The following is a 16,800-nucleotide window of genomic DNA, read 5'->3' as shown; positions in this document are numbered from 1 at the left end:
CCAAATTCTTTTTAATTTTCTTCTCAATACATGTTTATTTATAACTAATTTATTGGCTGATGTGAATTTACTGGCATGTTTAAGGGATTGCATTACCTATGTGCTTAGATTGCCTGGAAACATTTAATGTGTTTATCCAGCATTACCTAAGGGGAAATGATGGAAGCAAACTGAATTATTCCTCACTTCAAATTGCTATTGCTTCTTTTCCATTTCACAAATCAGAGAAAGCAGAATGGTGATAGCTTGTGATAAGATTTAAATTCTGTACCTATTGACCAATTTCACAATAAAGTAAGAGGACATACGGGGAAGTCTTTATTCTGTTATAGCTTACTTCATTAAACACGTAAAAACATATCTTTATGCTTATAAATTCAGCTCAATGTTGTTTTTCTAAAAAGTCAACTCTAATGTATGTCCAGATTTCTAAGGAGCATTCATGCTACCAATGTCTTCATGAACGTTATTTCAGTTTATAACCAATTATTCAAAATTCTTTTTCTACACAAATAAAATGGAGATGATAAATTCCAAATTATTTAACCCTCTTTTAAACTTCTCCAAACTGCAGTCTAGGCAGCATACAACAGTATATAAATACAGAATAAAAGCCAAAAGGCAGATATATAATAGACATCTCAAATGACTATCAGATAATTGTATCCATCTAAAAACCATGTCGGGAAAGTATTATTTTAATAGTTTTATAATCTGGTAGGAGGGAAGGGGCTGCTAACTTGAACTTCCAGAGGCAAGGAATTTTGACATACTAAGGCAGCAAAAGAGAAGACCTGCCACCTGATGTATGCCTCCTCATCCCAGATGTTGTGGGAAGCATAAGCAGGCCTTTATATAATGTTCCTACTGGCAATTTAAAATGCAAATTAACTATCACATGCATAGGAACCAAATACATGAGATGTATTGTTTTATGTCATCATCAGATCCCTAACTTCAATTTCTGTTATACTTTCCCAGATTCAGGAATCACCAACTGGGAGCTGAGATTCATTTAAATGTGAGTGATCATCTCATATTTCATAATCTCATACTTTAGTGGAAAGCAGGTAAGAACCAAAGAAAGCAGTACCTGCCCCAAACATACCAACTTTACATTTGGGCAACTCCTTGTAGTAAGTTTGCTTCAGCAACCAATAGGTATTTTATTTTTAAAGCAAGTATCAGCTTTGTCCAGCCAATCCACATTCCCCCTAAGACAAAGATAAGGGCCAAAGGAACCAAACAATGTCAGTGTCAAAGTGGAGGCTTAGCCCAAACAGGATGCAGATGATCTGAATCTTTCTAGCTCAGGGCTCGTAAGGGGGAGTAAACCGACGGCTAGACAATGGAACCGTTTGCCTCCTGGAGCTGCGGGACGCACCACCGCTGGAAGTTTTTATGAAAAGATTGAACAACCATTTGTCCGGGATGGAATAATGACTCCTGTCTTGGGAAGGTGGGTTGGACTAGAAGATCTCCAAGGTCCCTTCCAGCTCTACGATTCTATATACCCTTGCCCGCTCGGGAGGTGAGCTACCTCAGATCACTCACCAATGAATAAAACGGTTTCTAGTCACCGAGCCCAGCTGAGCGTTCTCTTGGTACCAAAACCCTCCAGCGCTGTCCGGGTACCGCACGGCTGAGGGGGAGGCGCCGCCACCTGCAAAAGACGGACAAGGGAGGCGGATCAGTCCCCGCGCGCCAGCATGGATGCTCCGGGTAACGTGCATGTCACGCGAAGGACCGCCCACGCAAGCAACCCCCGCACCGTCTAGGCCCCGCCGGGGGTCTCAAACCCCACCTGGGAGGCTGAATACGAGTTCGCGGAGACCGTGCTGCGAGCTCCGCTCCGCCCCGGCGAGCTCCAAATAGCCCCTCTCGGCCAGGCCCACCGCCGCCGCCATCTTCTCTTCCCGCGCGCGCTGCCACAAAGGCTCACGGGACAGGAGGGAGGGAGGGCGCGCGGCTGTCGGAGGCGCCCTTCGCGGTGCATCGCGGGAGGCGCGGAGCGGAGCGGAGCGCTTCTCCACGGCCGAGCCGCCTATGGTCTGCTTGGAACGGCTATGCTGCGTGATCTCCAACTTTGTCTAACGTCCTTAAGTTGCAAATGTGCAACCTTTTTCAACGAATGTTGAAATGGAAAGTCCCGTCGCCCCCAATAAATGCTGCTCATTGATAAGTTATTGAAATCAGTGTAGCTTTTATTTATTTATTTATTTATTTTTTATTTATGTGTTTTGTCAAGCGTGCATAAGATAATAGATATAAGCATATGCAAGATTATGAATACATGAAATGGATACGAATGAATGGGATTGTTAGGACAGGGTCGGTAGGCAGGTTGGTGTGCTTATGCATGTCCCTTACAAACCTCTTAGGAATGGGGTGAGGTCAAGGGTAGGCAGCCTAAGGTTAAAGTTGTGGGGGTTTAGGGAAGAAACCACATTGTCAGGTAATGCATTCCAGGCATTGACCACTGTTGCTGTTTGGTACCTTAAGTTTGAATCTATTGTGTGCTTGTGTATTGTTGAAGCTGAAGTAGTCAATGACAGGTAGAACATTATAGTAGATAATTTTATGTATTACATTTAGATCAGACTGAAAGTGGCGAAGTTCTATGTTGTCTACGCCCAAAATTTCAAGTCTGGTGGCATAAGGTATTTGGTTCCAAGCAGTGGAGTGGAGTACTCTTCTCCTGAAATATCTATCTCTGAACTCGCTCAGTTGTTTTAATGTCAGATATACAGTTCAGGTTCCAGACAGAAGAGCTGTATTGGAGAATTGGTCTAGCAAAGTTTTGTATTTGTAGCCTGCATTTGACTGTGCTTTATCTTTTATATGGAATTGCATCCATTAAATGGAGTTTGTTTTGTTTTAGACTTAGGTGTTGCCTATGGAGAAGGATTGCAGAAATTGGATATGTCCAGTTTAACGAAAAGAAGACTCAAGGGTGACAAGAAAGCAATGTTCCAATATCTAAGGGGCTGCCACAAAGAAGATGCCAAGCTATTCTCCAAAGATGAAGGCAGGACAAGAAGCAATGAATCTTTGATGAATTGGCAGTGGTTGCAGCTTATTGATTTTCAAGCAGTATTGGATAATTCTAGGCTACGTCCCCAGGGGGCATTAGCACTTCGATATTTTTGACCTGTAGCCAAGAACCCTATTTAATTCAGTGCCTTTTAAAAGAAAAGGGTTTTTACAAAATATACTGATGTGGAATTACATTAAAACATTGTAAGAAAGCATCACTGCTTGAAACTGAAGGTTTATGCCTAATGGAACTACATATTTTACTTCAAACTTCAAAGTAGAATAATATTTGAATAATCCCATGCAACTATGTGGCAAATTTCTATGTCATATATCTGGGAGTTGGTTTCAGTAATATTTGAAATGAGGCCTGAAAGGTTATTTACATTTTTCTCAAGTTCTATATGTTGTGTTAAATTTATATTTCAGCTTTGGGTTTGCAATACCTTATGGTAGTCTGCTGTTATATTTCACACAAAGGCACAGTGGGCATCCTTTCAAAGACATCTTACAAATTCGAAAAAATTGTAATCTTGCTAAACAGTATACCTTAGATCAATGTTATCTAATCTGATCCTTTGTAGATGTAATAATAGTAGGGGTGATAGACCAATTTAAAGGCAGCAGGTTGAGAACCATTGCAGAACCATTGTAATTAAAATTCTTGAAATCTTGGTAAGTTTGCTGTCAATTCTGTTGGAACAGAAACTTCAAGGTAATATATTCAGATTTAGTCTATTCTCTGATTTATTCAAGACACTAATCAGAACAATTTCAGTTTGACCTTGAATCTGGTCAGTTGACATCTTCTGTATTGTTCCATAGTATTATGATGCCTTGTAAAGATGCAAGTTTGTTGCACCTAAAATTATTTAAATTTCAAAAGCATGCTTTAGAACAACTTTTCTTTAACCCTTTTGGTAGGTCAAAGCTTTGATTGTAGCCAGTACAATCAGTTCTTCTGATTTTTCACAATAATCCTAACCCCAGGGTACATTGGCTTTAATCATCAGGAAACCGTTTTAAACAAAACACTTGATAATCTGACTAGGCTGTAATTGGGGAATGTCATATCTGCCTAATCCATTAGGAGGACAAACATGAGTTTAGCCATCATAATAGATTATAAAGATTTTGGGGATATGACTACTCTATTCTTAGCAGCTATACAAATTCAGCACTGCATATTAGTGTGTGTGTGCGCGCGCGCACGCACACACACACATGAAATAGGATTGAGAATATGGATTATAGTAATATTTATGGTTAAAGCAAGGAAAGTTGTGACAGCAGAGAGCTGTCTGACTGCATTCATCAGTCCTATAATGCTACTATTGGGTTCATTTTGTTGCGTTTCAAAAAGAACAAATCACACGCATTATATTATTCAACATGATTCCTAAATGATTTAGACTTTATCCTGGCATTATGATATTTCTCTTTTGCTTTGGAGTTATTTCAGTTTTTACAAGTGAGGTACTACTGGGTGATCTCCATGTTCCGTCCTACATATTCCATGAACTTCAGTGATTCCTCAAATAATTTACTATTATCAGAAAGATTCTTTCATCCACCTGCTTTCCAATATATCACAAGCTACACTGGAATTTACTGGACGTTGCAGAGTCAAGTTTTCCTTTGCAGGACTGTAAAGTGGGCAGGCCCATTGGCAGCTACTGTGGGATGGAGATACAGAGAACTCTGAATGGAGCTGTTTTGGCTGCTAGGAATAGTTCTGTCCCCCTGATGTTGGAGAGAAGCTGAAGGGAGGTTCATCCTGAACAATACTTCTTTTCAGACAGAAGGGTTGCATGAACAGTTCTTGGGCGGCTGTGACTACACAAAGCACCCTGTCTTCCTGTGCAGAATAGCTGCATTATTGTACCAGTCAGGTGGCTGGCTAAGGCCTGCTTCTGGATATGTAGGCACGAACTAGAACAGGCCCTGTACTGGCACAGAGATATCACAATGGTTTAAGGGAACATACTTTGAGCAAACCTGCTTGTATATCATATATTTTGGGAAGAGTAACTGCAGGGCTTCCATTGTTTCTCACTTACTCTCTGGTCTTGATCGCTTTCTCTGACTACAAGCTTTTCGGAAAGTATTTTCCATTTTAGAGCTAATAGATTGAACTATCAAAATGACTCATGGTTTGAATTATTTGTAGCTGTTCTGTCCTTATAGCCTGTATTCAAGAGGTATCTTCCAATTATTAGCCAACTTTGAGAAACAGAGCCTTGATTCAATCTAGAGACTTACTTTATGCTCTGTTATCAAACAGAGAGCTTTGTTTCATGTCATTTCAGCATTCTGTTTTCTACTATAAAAACTACCACTCCCATTTTCTGCCTTCACTGTGATGCCCTCACCTTACTTTGTTACTGGCAGTAATTCTTGTGAGATCCACAGACTAAATTTCAACACTTGTTAATTTTCTCATGTGTTATCAATCAAATCTCTAGTATGATACCTAGTTACAGTTCAGTTATAGTTTATTCAACTTTCATGCTTTTAATTAAAAATGAGATTAAGATTCTTAAGCCTAAAAATAGCTTTACCCCAGAAGTTACAAGGTAACTAAAACAGCTGCAGTTTAACCACAAAGAGGTCATATTAATCCAGGCAATTAAAATTGACATAGCTTGTATTTTTATTGCTGTTACAATGAAATGTTGATTAGAAAAGTCCTAAACTTCAACACAACGAAATACCTATGGATCGAAATCATAATGTTTCTAAATCAGATAGTTTCACCTCTCTCTATGGGTCTTCTACTTTAGTAAAAGTGCTGAGGCCAGTTATCCCCACACTGAAATTTTCATGTATCTTTTTTTTGGAACAGGTAGAAATGAAGAATGTTTATCTTTAAATCAGGCACCTTTGAAAATAAATCCAAACCATGGATGAAGGGTGTCTCTTGTTCTATAATACATCTATCAATGGCTACCCGATAAAAGTTTATACCGGAAATTTTGTGTCCCTATCCTGTAGTGTTAAAAACCTCTGGAAACTGAAAAAGCACAAATGTGATAATTTTCCATAGTTGGTAGCATCAAAAACTACTTATACTGACTGAAAATCCTGAAGAGTTGCAGTTTGGAAACTTTTGGAGGACATCAGATTTGGAAAGCAGAGCTATCATGATTAATAGTTAATACACAAAATATGTAGGGTAAACAAACTTTAAAAAGGCACAACAAATAATGGAAAATCTGAATCTGTTAATTTAAAATACAAGTTTATATCTGGATCTCAGGGTTGGGGTTGAGGAGCCATTATTTTAGCATATGCTACCACAGAAATATTGAATGGGATAAAGCTTACTGAGGGCAAGGATGGATGGAATTGTTTTGTTCTCCTATGACAACTAGGTTCAAGCAAGTTCATTGATGTGCAGAGCTGACCCCATACATTTAGCTTTGCTCTTCCTGTTACAGAAATAGTGACTGGTGTTGATTTTTTGCAAGCCAGATTTAAACTCTTAACAGTTGTTACAATGTCTAGGCCTGTGATGGTGAACCTATAGCACGCGTGCCAGAGGTGGCATGCAGAGCTCTCTCTGTGGTCATGCACCCCATTGCCAGCTGGTCTTCAAGGATGCCAGAGCACCAGAAAACAGCCTGAAAAATGGGACGTTTTTCCTGCCATTTTTGGGGCCATTTCCAGGCCGTTTCAGGCTGTTTTGGGGCTGTTTTCAGGCCATTTTCCAGGTAAATTTCAGGCCACTTTTTTGGCTGTTTGGGGGCCAAATTCGGCATGAAAACAGCCCCAAAACAGGCCATTTTTCAGGCCCTTTTCTGACCATTTTCTGGGTTATTTCAGCACATTTTGGGGGCCATTTTCGGGCCAAAACAGGCCAGAAAACAGCCTGGAAAATGGGCTAAAAACAGCCCCAAAACAGGCATGCACGCACTGGCCAGCTGGTTTTCAGTGCTCTGGTGCGTGCCGGCCAGCAGGTTTCTGGTGCGTGCGAAAACCAGCTGGCTGGTGTGCTTGCGCGTGCTGGAAATCTGAAGACCAGCTGGCCGGCACGCACACGTGCACCTGCTAGCTGGTCTTTGGGTTTTTAGTGCTCCAGTGCGCATGCATGCGCATTCCAGTTTGGGCACGGTGCCAAAAAGGTTCGCCATCACTGGTCTAGGCAGTATAGAATCATAGCCACCTAATTCAAAATGCTCTGAATCAAATTGTGATAACAGATACTACTGACAGAATAATAATCTATAGCATATTTGGAAGTACAGCTATATAAGGCTTACTTTGGCAAGGAATTGTATTTTTGAAATAGATCGTTACTTGAGTTTAGAAGCAAACACAGTTATAGACCTAAGTGAAAGAAATGGCAGTTGGCAACAAGAAAAAGATACTAAGTGATATAGATTTTGATTTTCTACAGAAGAGCTTAACTCAGTATTTTAAATTATTGTGATATAAATATGCAAATATTTTAGGGAAAGAACATTATTTCTATACTAATTTTTGTTTCTCTTGGGAGTTTGGATAGTTCTGTTCAGTGAAACTTTTTTAAGCAATGTTAATTATTTTAAAGAGATTTTGTAATTTAAAATCTTGCCCTTCCTCTCTATCCACACCTACCCTACCCTTGTTCTTCCTCTCCTTTAAAGTAATAATTTGCTGATTACTTCAGAATATTATTTAATATTCTGATTATTTCAATCATTGGAGTAATTCTCTTTGATGCAATTCCAAACAGAAACCCAAGATTAAAACCTCTCACATTGTTTGGCAATCAAGTGACTATATTAAGATAGATAGATGATAGATAGATAGATGATAGATAGATAGATAGATAGATAGATGATAGATAGATAGATAGATGATAGATAGATAGATAGATAGATAGATAGATAGATAGATAGATAATGTGCTAAAATAGGCAGACAAAACAGGTATACTTACTGCCTTGAGTGATACGTATATAAAAAAGGATACAAAAATCTGAATAGTGGAGATTACAGTACCTGGAGAGAGTAGAAGAGAAGAAAAAGAAGGGCGGGGGGGGGGGGTGTTGATAAAGACCTGCAAATAGAAGTAGAATGACTGCAAAAGAAAGCAAAGATAGTACCAATAGTGATAGGCTCCTTTGGGTACAATTCCAAAACATATGAAGCACCACATGAATACCATTAGCATTGACAAAATCACCATCAGTCAATTTCAAAAGGCAGCTTTTTTTGGAACTTACATCTTGTGATGATACCTTTAATATTATTAAACAAGATTTGCCTATAGCAGATCCTTGGAAAAGACTCAATAGGTGGATAAAAATGCCAAATCCAGTCTCAACATCTGGCTGACTGTGCAACCAACATAATAATGTAATTGTCAACTCTTAGCAACTGCAAGCATTTTGTGTGAACATGTGTGTTCATGCCATGCACATTTTTATTATTTTATAATGCAGGATAATTTCTATAACTTGGGTTTAGTCAAAGTGTGAAACACACCAAAAATAAGCCAAGCATAAGCCATTACATTGGTTCTGCTATAATCAGAAGCCATGACTAAAATAAGCAACAATTTGTGGTAAACAAGGAATTATAAAAACATGTTTGTTGTCTCCAAATAAACCACTGTTTATAAAGATCTTCCCCTCAAAACCCAACTACATATTATCATGGCATAGCGTAAGGGCCATAAGCTGCATTTTAAAAATAATGTCCCCAATGATCACAGGAATGGTACCTGGTAATATAATTGTATCAGAACAGGTGAAGCCGGAATATTTGGCTTCTGTGGTTTCTTTATAGTGGGCTTTGAAACATGACACAGGTGGATGCCTTAATCTTAAAGCACAACATCCCCAGATGGAAACTTCACAATGGGATACCACTTGGCACAATGACCCTTTTTTTCTCAAGCAATTAGGTCAAAATTTTAGTCCACTGAATGGAAATTTCCCATTTCGTTGAGCTCTTCACGTTTACAAATGAACAGAGATTCATCTCAATTTTATGACAATATTTTCTAGGACAAGTTCAAGAACCTTTCACCATCATTCACTGTTAACTTTTTAGAGTGGAGAGTGCATGAAAGCTTTTGAAATTCTGCTCAATCGTTGTACAATATACGATATCCTATTATGACATTGTTAGCTTTTACCTATCACAGATAATTTCACCTAAGGCCAAGTGTATTCATGAGAGAATTGATACAAAATTCGGACACAGCATTGCTAAAATATATTCAAAGCACCATTATATCTATTATGTGTTGATACGTGTGTGTGAGTCGTTACTTTGTACCATGTAGCAAATAGGAAGAGTTTTAAACAACGTTTAAACTCCTGCACTGATCCAAGATGATTATATGTGTATTTTATTTTAGAGAAGGATTGTAATCTAGGAAAGCCTTTTTTGCACTTCAGAACGCAAGAAAAGCAACTGCTCAACAGATCTCATCTCTGGTAAGATGGTACAGTCAAAACTGCCACTTATCCAATGTAAAACGTCGGACAAAACCAGGTTGATGAGAAGGATGGTGATGATTTATTATTGAGCTCAACCTGTACTAAATCTTAACCCGGAATATTTGTGGCTTCTCCGTCTGAATCAAATGAGTGAAGGCAAAACGGATTTTTAAAAAAAACCAAAACACTATTACCGAAGAATGACCTTAAAAGGAAATGATGAAAAGCATCGGGACTTCTACCTCCAAGGACTCTCCCCACGTCGGTGTGAAAAGGAATCTAATGCAAAATATTTTGTGTCCTTGTTACACGATGTAGGGTCTCCTGCTTGGGTGGGAGGGTTAGACTAGATGACCTCCAAGGTCCCTTCCAACTCTGATAATCTGACACATTCGGGATGTCAATTGGGAAATCGCATCTCCAGCAGGTGATGGAGCTTCTGCTCTCGCCGTTCTCCTGGAATCGGGAGGGGAAGGAAGAGTTTCGGGGCGGCACGACGGTATTGCCCGGAGCTACGGACACGGCAGGGAAGGATCGCCCCGCCCCGCCCCGCCCCCCACACGAAGGTGAGGAGGAACTGAGCGCGGCGGCGCAGGTAGCTCGGAGTTAATCATTGTCCCGCAGACAGGAGTTGCTTCGCTTTGCTCTTCGGGCAGCCCCTCCTTGCGGCTCGGAGTCTCCACCTCCCCGGAGCGTTGGGTGACCCGCCTGCTTTTTTCCCCCCTTTCCCCTTCCTCTCTTCCCAGCTAACGATCTTCGGTCGAGAGAGCTCCCTGCCTGGCGGATCGGTCTAACTTCAGCCCGGGCTTTCGGCGCGCGATCTGGTGACCTGGTCGCCCTGCCGCATTTGGGGAAATCGGGTGAGTTTCCCCCCCCCTCTTCTTCCCCAGAAGGAATTCTGGAGAGCCGCCCTTTTCGCGGCTGTGTCCGGATCCGATCAGCCAAAGTTTCCCGCTCCCTCTTCGGTGCCAGCCGGATTAGGAGGGTCAGTGCAGGTTCTTTATTGCGATTAAGAGGATTTTCTTCCATCTTTCTTCCTGCCGCCCCTTCCTTTTGGCATCGCTGCATCCCCGGCCAACCCATTTCTCCGCATGGGCAGGTGTTTTCCCTGCGTCCTTGGCGCCCTAGGGGACACCTCCTTTTCCAGGAATTATTCCAAGTCGCTGGTCTCTGCAGTACCTTTACCAGCCCACGCGGAAATCGCTTTGTGCTGTTACCTTTACGCGCGCTTGATGACCCGTTAGGGGAGGCGTGAACTTTTTTTTCCCTTTCCTTCTCTTGTATTTGGTTCGTCGTCTCGAAATCAAAGGTACTTTCCGCGCGTCCGGAATTCTTTAGACAGCTGTTGCTTCCACATCCGCACCGAGCTGGGGAGCCTTAGGAAGTGGGACGTCAAAGTACGGTATTGAATTTCCTGATTTTTGGATAGGAAACTTTCGTCTATCCGTATCTTTGAGAGCTGCCGAAAAGGAACGCCTTAAAGGAAAGTTATTTCAAGTTGATCAATCGCTTAAGGTATCCGATGAACAAAATTATCTGGACAAGCCGTAGATTCGTGGAATTAGGAAGGGTTTTTCCTTTGAAAGTTATTATAGGATCGCTGGCTTGTTTCGTTCAAATCCTCCCCTCTCCGTTTCCAAATTGGTTTCCTCCGGATTAAATTGGGACTACAACTCCCAGAATTCGCAGGATTGCCATACATTTGGGGGTGGGGGAGAATTTCAGAGTGATCAGGAGCTTTGGCACCAGGGCACTCGATTGTCGTGGATCAATTAATTTGAACTAAAGCTATGTAGTAACGGTAGAAGCAGTGGCTGTTTCCAACAACAAGAGAAAATAAATAGATGAGGCTAAAAAAAAAATGGTCCGGAGGGGAAACTTGATGATAGTTGGTTAACCTGAAAATAATATAAAGAACTTTGGAGAGAGGGAGTGATTGTGTTTGGTTAGTGAGGGAGGGGGTGCTGAGAACTGAAAATGCACTTCTCTGTCTCCTGCTGTTCAGGAATGTTGTTATGTCAGATCCCTGCAGACATGTGTTTGCAATCCCTTCTCTGAAACATCTTGATCAGTGGTTCTGAAAATCACCTTTTGCCTGCCCGGAAACCAGTTCCCATCTTGAACCAGCCAGTCTGGGTTGCTTCTGTTTAAGGCAGGGACCAACATCTCTTAATGCAAGGATTTATTTTAAGGAAGTAGGGAAGAGATGAGTTTGCACTTCAAGTTAAGATATAACACAGTTGGGGCTTAACATGAGTGATTGGGGTTTATAAACCAAAGTTACACTGTGAACTCAGACAATTGCAGCTTTATTTAGCTAATAGTGATTAAACCATAGTTTAACATGTACAAATCAAACTCTTCTATCAGAGCATAGGTGTATATTTATTACATTATGTATCATTGTTCATTAAATGTAATCAGTCCTGTAAATGTTGATGTTCTCATTTAGATGCTAATTTAAGGAAAATAATTGTATTGGAACAAATTGAAAATGATGAATATAAAGGCAGGGACATGGCAGTAATTTCTGCAAGCAATCAAATGCTTGCAAACTAAACAATGCTGAATGACATTATTTTAATAAGATAATCTCCTCTGGGTTAAGTGGTGTTTTCACAAGCATGTCCACAGTTTTCTTGGCAGCAGTATGGAAATGGCTTTTGAGGGAGAACATTGTGGGGTTTTGGGGGGTTGTTTTCTCAGGACACTTTGCAAACCAGGGATTTTCTATCCTGTCTAAGTAGATGCCTGATTTGACCCTATTTAGTTGCTGAGATCAGCCAAGGTCAGGTAGGTACTGTCAAGCTTTTGTCCTCATGGCTGGCCACACCCTACTTTTCGAGAGAATATACAGAACTCTCAGGGCTTTTACCTAGGTGTTCTTGAATAAGTGTGTCATCATTACTCTATTACATTATGAATGAAATATGTTTTATAGTTACTTGGCAATAGACAGACTTGCAGAGTGTATAAATGTTGAATGGCAATGTCAGTTTAGAACAGCGGTGGGATTCCCTTCCCTTCCCTAGCGGTTCGCAAATGTGAGCACACGTGCCGCATCTGAGCATGCGCACTTGCCTTCTGTGCATGGGCAGTGTTCACGCATTATGTCGAGCAGGTGGGCAGAGCCTCCCACAGCCGCCGCTACCAGTTCGCCCGAACTGTAGAGAACCGGCTGAATACCACCTCTGGTTTAGTATATCTGTGGAGATTCTCAGTCATCCAGATCATGGTCGTCCCAAAAGTGCTTTTCAAAAGGCAGCTAGGCTTTCTTGGTTTGTTTGTTTTCTTTGAAAATGTTTTGCTCCTCCTCCAAGAAGCTTCTCCAGTTCAGTATTTTAGTTTAGAATAATGCAATGGCAAAAGTCTTAGACTCGGATGAAAACCGAAAATGTTAAATACACATCTCAGGTGAGCTATGAACACATTTGCTGGGTTGATCCATGTCAAGCCGTAATGTGATGTATTTGCTTTGGTATAATACAATGTATGGATCTAATCATTGTGGTTTTATATTTATGGAATATTTTGGCTTGCATATCAAATTATGACATTTAGCATGTATGGTCATATAAAGCATGGTTAGTATAATATGTAGATTAGCCATTGGTTGTATTCATACAGTGCAACAAACTATAATATGGATTGTTTGATTTTAGGCATGTCACTTCCCAAACTATTTCTGTGCTAATAAATAGTGACAGAGCTTTCTGGACCCGTTTCCTCCCTAAACTGGGCAAGGTAAGGTCTGACATCATCTTAAGTATGATGCATAAACTTGGTGGTAGTACGCTTTTTGCAACTTAAGTTTATTTTTATTTTCTCAAACTGAACAATGAAAAAATCTGATTCACAGTACTGTAGCTTCGGTAATTAGGAGGAACCATGCAATATTTTGATGTTAAAACACATCATTAATTTGATTGTCTGCATTTTATTCTGGATTGTATTAATGCTGAATTCAGCAGTAGAAAAGAAAGCCTTAATTGTTAGTGGCATTTGAAGCAACACTGTATTTGGCATCAAAGAAAGGTGAAGGGATGTAGCTATTAAGTTCAACTGCTGTTTTAGAAACATTGTCCTTTTGAGAGGTCTTCTTCCTGTTGCACCAGCTAAATCAAATGCAAATCAAATGCAAATCAAATGCAGTTTTGAAAACATTCAGCATAGCAACCTCATAAAGGAATATAACTATTCCTTCTGCTTTATCTGGTTATTTATTCACTTATTTGTATCCCACCTTTATTTTTACAAACAATTCAAGACACCAAACATACAATCCACCTGCCTCTTCCTATTTTCCCCACAACAGTGAGGTGAGTTGGGCTGAGAGAGAGCGACTGGCCCAAGATCACCCAAGCTGGGTTTCCTGGCTAAAGCGGGACTCGAACTCGCAAGTCTACTGCTTTCTAGCCTGGTGCCTTAAACACTAGACCAGTTCGGGCGAACCTTTTCGGCACCGAGTGCCGAAATGGGAGCGTACATGTGTGCCGGCAACCAGAAGAGCAGCTGCCTTTTGCACATGCACGTGCTGGGAAGATGGTATTCTGGTTTCTGGTGCATGCATGCGCACTGGCCACCTGGTTTTCCAATTTCTGGTGCGCATACGTCCATGGAGACCAGCTGACCAATGTGCATGCACGTGCCGGAAACTGGAAGATCATCTTCCCGGTGTGTGCATGGGCACTGGGCAGCTGCTCTTCCAGTTTCCGACACTCCCATGCATGTGAAGACCAGCTGGCCAGTACACCAGAACCCGGAAGAGCAGCGGGTGGCGGCTCATGTGCCCAGAGAGATGGCTCTGTGTGCCACTTCTGGCACACGTGCCATAGGTTCGCCATCATGGCACTAGACCAAGCTGGTTATTAAACTGATACAAGCTGGTGAAAGGGTTCTTTAAGATACTGGGAAGGGGAAAAAAGGCAAAGAAAGATGCAGAGAAAGATAAAAGTGTTGAACTTGTTCCCTGGTGATTACACGGACATGAGTAACAATATGGAACTGGTTTATCATTAGCATCTTCTCCAAATTTAGTCTACAGTCTGCTGTCCTTTTCTGGTGAGTTCCCAGCAGAGGATTAATCAGGGTAGGGTTAGCTCGCTTTGGTGTTTCCAATACCAGCCAGTCAGCTTGGGGCTGAACATGTCTAAAATGCAAAAGAAATATCCCAATAGTGTAGGTTCACCTTTTAAAAGAAAAAACTAAATATTAAATGTGATATGAGGCATCCCTGATTGTAGGAAACCCAAGGGAAACAGCAACTGTGTTGTAAAACTATAAAGAATTGTTTTACATTTTAAAGCACGTCCTTTAATACGGTAGTAATAAACTTGGTTCTACCCCTTTTTCTGAGTATATGAAACCACTTTGTGATTTTATTATCTTTGTATCAGTCTTGCAGGATAAATTAAATTATAAAAGAGTTGTTTGCCTAAGGCTGCCTAGAAACCACATGGCATTAAAACTAGGTGAGCTGTGTTCAAAGCTAACCTATGTTGCAAAAATCCAGCCGATTACTATAATAGGCAAGTTATGTTTCCCTTCTAGCTGTTGACTCATAAGAAGATAAGGAGTCATAGTTAATTCTGACATGTGGTTGTAAAGGTAGATCTGTTACAGTAGATATACTGTACTCCAACGGTTTTCTCAAGATGTTAACAGAAGTATCAAAAAAGAATTTTGCTTTTCCAAGAAAGGCTAATCTTCCCTTCCTAGGACACACATTTAGCTCTTTGTGTAATACGTTTGTCCAGCTATACAACCGCCTCCCTTATATGGGTTAAAGATTTAATCTTGGGCTCGATACAAGCATGTATTCACAGCACAAGCTGTCTCCACTGAACATCCAGGAATGGACTGGATTTAAGGAGGTTAACTCAGCAAAAATAAGAGTGCTAATGCAAATGGTTTGTAGAGTGGGTGTGCGTGGGGAGCTGACACTGGAATTCCAAATAGGCTGGGGTGCTTGCTACTACAGCTGTGGGAATAAAACTTTGACCTCTGCTGCATTCTAATTTAAAATTTGTGCTGCTCCATCACACTTTTTTGTTCAGTTTTTTTTTTCTCCTTGGGCGCTAAGTAGCTTGGGTGGGAAAGGGGGAGATGAGCTGCTTTAGGAAAGGGCCTTGAATGCATTTTCAATACTTCAGCTGCAGGGATGTGATTCTTTGGGGTTTCATCCTTTTCTTATCACATTCAGTAAAGCACAATACCCATTGTCAACTAAGGCAGTGTTTTCAACCTCAGCCACTTTAAGGTGAGTGGACTTCAATTCCCAGAATTCTCCAGATAGCGTGCTGGCTGGGGAATTCTGGGAGTTGAAATCCATTCATCTTAAAATAGCTGAAATTAGGAAACACTGAACTAAGATATTCTAGTCTTGCTTTTTACTCTTTCCCTCCTTTGCAAAGTCAGGATGTGTAGTAAAAGGCAAAGAGAGAGAAATGGATGTGTTAGGATGGAAATTACAGGCAAAAGGAAATGAGCAATCCAGAAGCCATTTTGTTCTTGTTAATGAAACCTGTTGCAAACTGGGAGATTACACACAAACTTGCCTTTAAACACGTGCACTCTCACTGACACACCCACATATACACAAATAAACCAGAAGCACATATTATAGAGGAAGGCCATGTTAATCTATGATGACCAAAAATCAGGAGTCTGGTAGCACCTTTTCAGCCTGAAATATTTTATTAAAAAGTGAACTGCAGTTGCCCTTTGCAAATGGACATTATGCTCAGTGCTCAGTGGCCATATTGGCAGGACACTTTCACAGTTCATTCATTCCCGCATTGCTCCTTTTTGTTAATGTGACTGCTAAGCAAACAAGTTGTTTGAATCTTAGCTTGCTGTATCCCAAGCCAGGATTACAAATTGCAGTTCAATACTTCAGCTGGATACGCGGCTTAGTTTAGAAGAACACCTGATGGCCGTGACCAGGGGGGCCTTTTACCAGGTTCGCCTGGTACGTCAGTTGCGCCCTTCCTGGATCGGGATGCTCTGTGCAGAGTCACTCATGCCCTCGTCCTTTCTCGCCTGGACTAGTGCAATGCTCTGTACATGGGGCTGCCCTTGAAGAGCACCCGGAGGCTTCAGCTGGTCCAGAATGCGGCCGCGCGGGTTGTCATGGGGGTACCTAGGTGCTCCCATGTTACACCCCTTTTAGGCGGCCTGCACTGGTTGCCGGTTGTTTTCCGGGTGCGATTCAAGGTATTAATTATGACCTTTAAAGCGCTCCATGGCTTAGGCCCAGGGTACCTGCAAGACCACCTACTGCCACCAGTAGCCTCTCACCGTCCAGTACGATCCCACAGAGTTGGCCTCCT

The 16,800-nt window shown here is 41.2% G+C and overlaps 2 protein-coding genes across 8 annotated transcripts in view; one reads left to right on the top strand and one right to left on the bottom strand.

The window, feature by feature from the left end:
- NUP160 (nucleoporin 160) overlaps positions 1-1,949 on the bottom strand; it is a 49,278-nt gene extending 47,329 nt beyond the window's left edge. For both annotated transcript variants that reach the window (XM_081937074.1, XM_081937075.1), the window contains exons 1-2: positions 1,805-1,949; positions 1,555-1,663 (exon numbers count right to left, since the gene is read on the bottom strand). In XM_081937074.1, the coding sequence (XP_081793200.1) occupies positions 1,555-1,663; positions 1,805-1,907 (212 nt within the window). In that variant the 5' untranslated portion in view covers positions 1,908-1,949. The remainder of the gene's footprint in view (positions 1-1,554; positions 1,664-1,804) is intronic.
- Positions 1,950-9,415: 7,466 nt separating this feature from the next.
- Positions 9,416-16,800, top strand: part of PLEKHG3 (pleckstrin homology and RhoGEF domain containing G3) — a 65,871-nt gene continuing 58,486 nt past the window's right edge. For 3 of the 6 annotated variants that reach the window (XM_081954397.1, XM_081954396.1, XM_081954393.1), the window contains exon 1: positions 10,074-10,329. The gene's annotated coding sequence lies outside the window, so the exon portion shown is untranslated. The other 3 variants (XM_081954398.1, XM_081954394.1, XM_081954395.1) reach the window with 3 other exon arrangements.

This window comes from Natrix helvetica, assembly GCF_964273705.1.
Source record: "Natrix helvetica genome assembly, chromosome: 1".
In the NCBI taxonomy this organism is placed as follows: domain Eukaryota; kingdom Metazoa; phylum Chordata; class Lepidosauria; order Squamata; family Natricidae; genus Natrix; species Natrix helvetica.
Note: the sequence above shows the minus strand (reverse complement) of the source record. Positions and strands in the feature narration are given on the sequence as shown.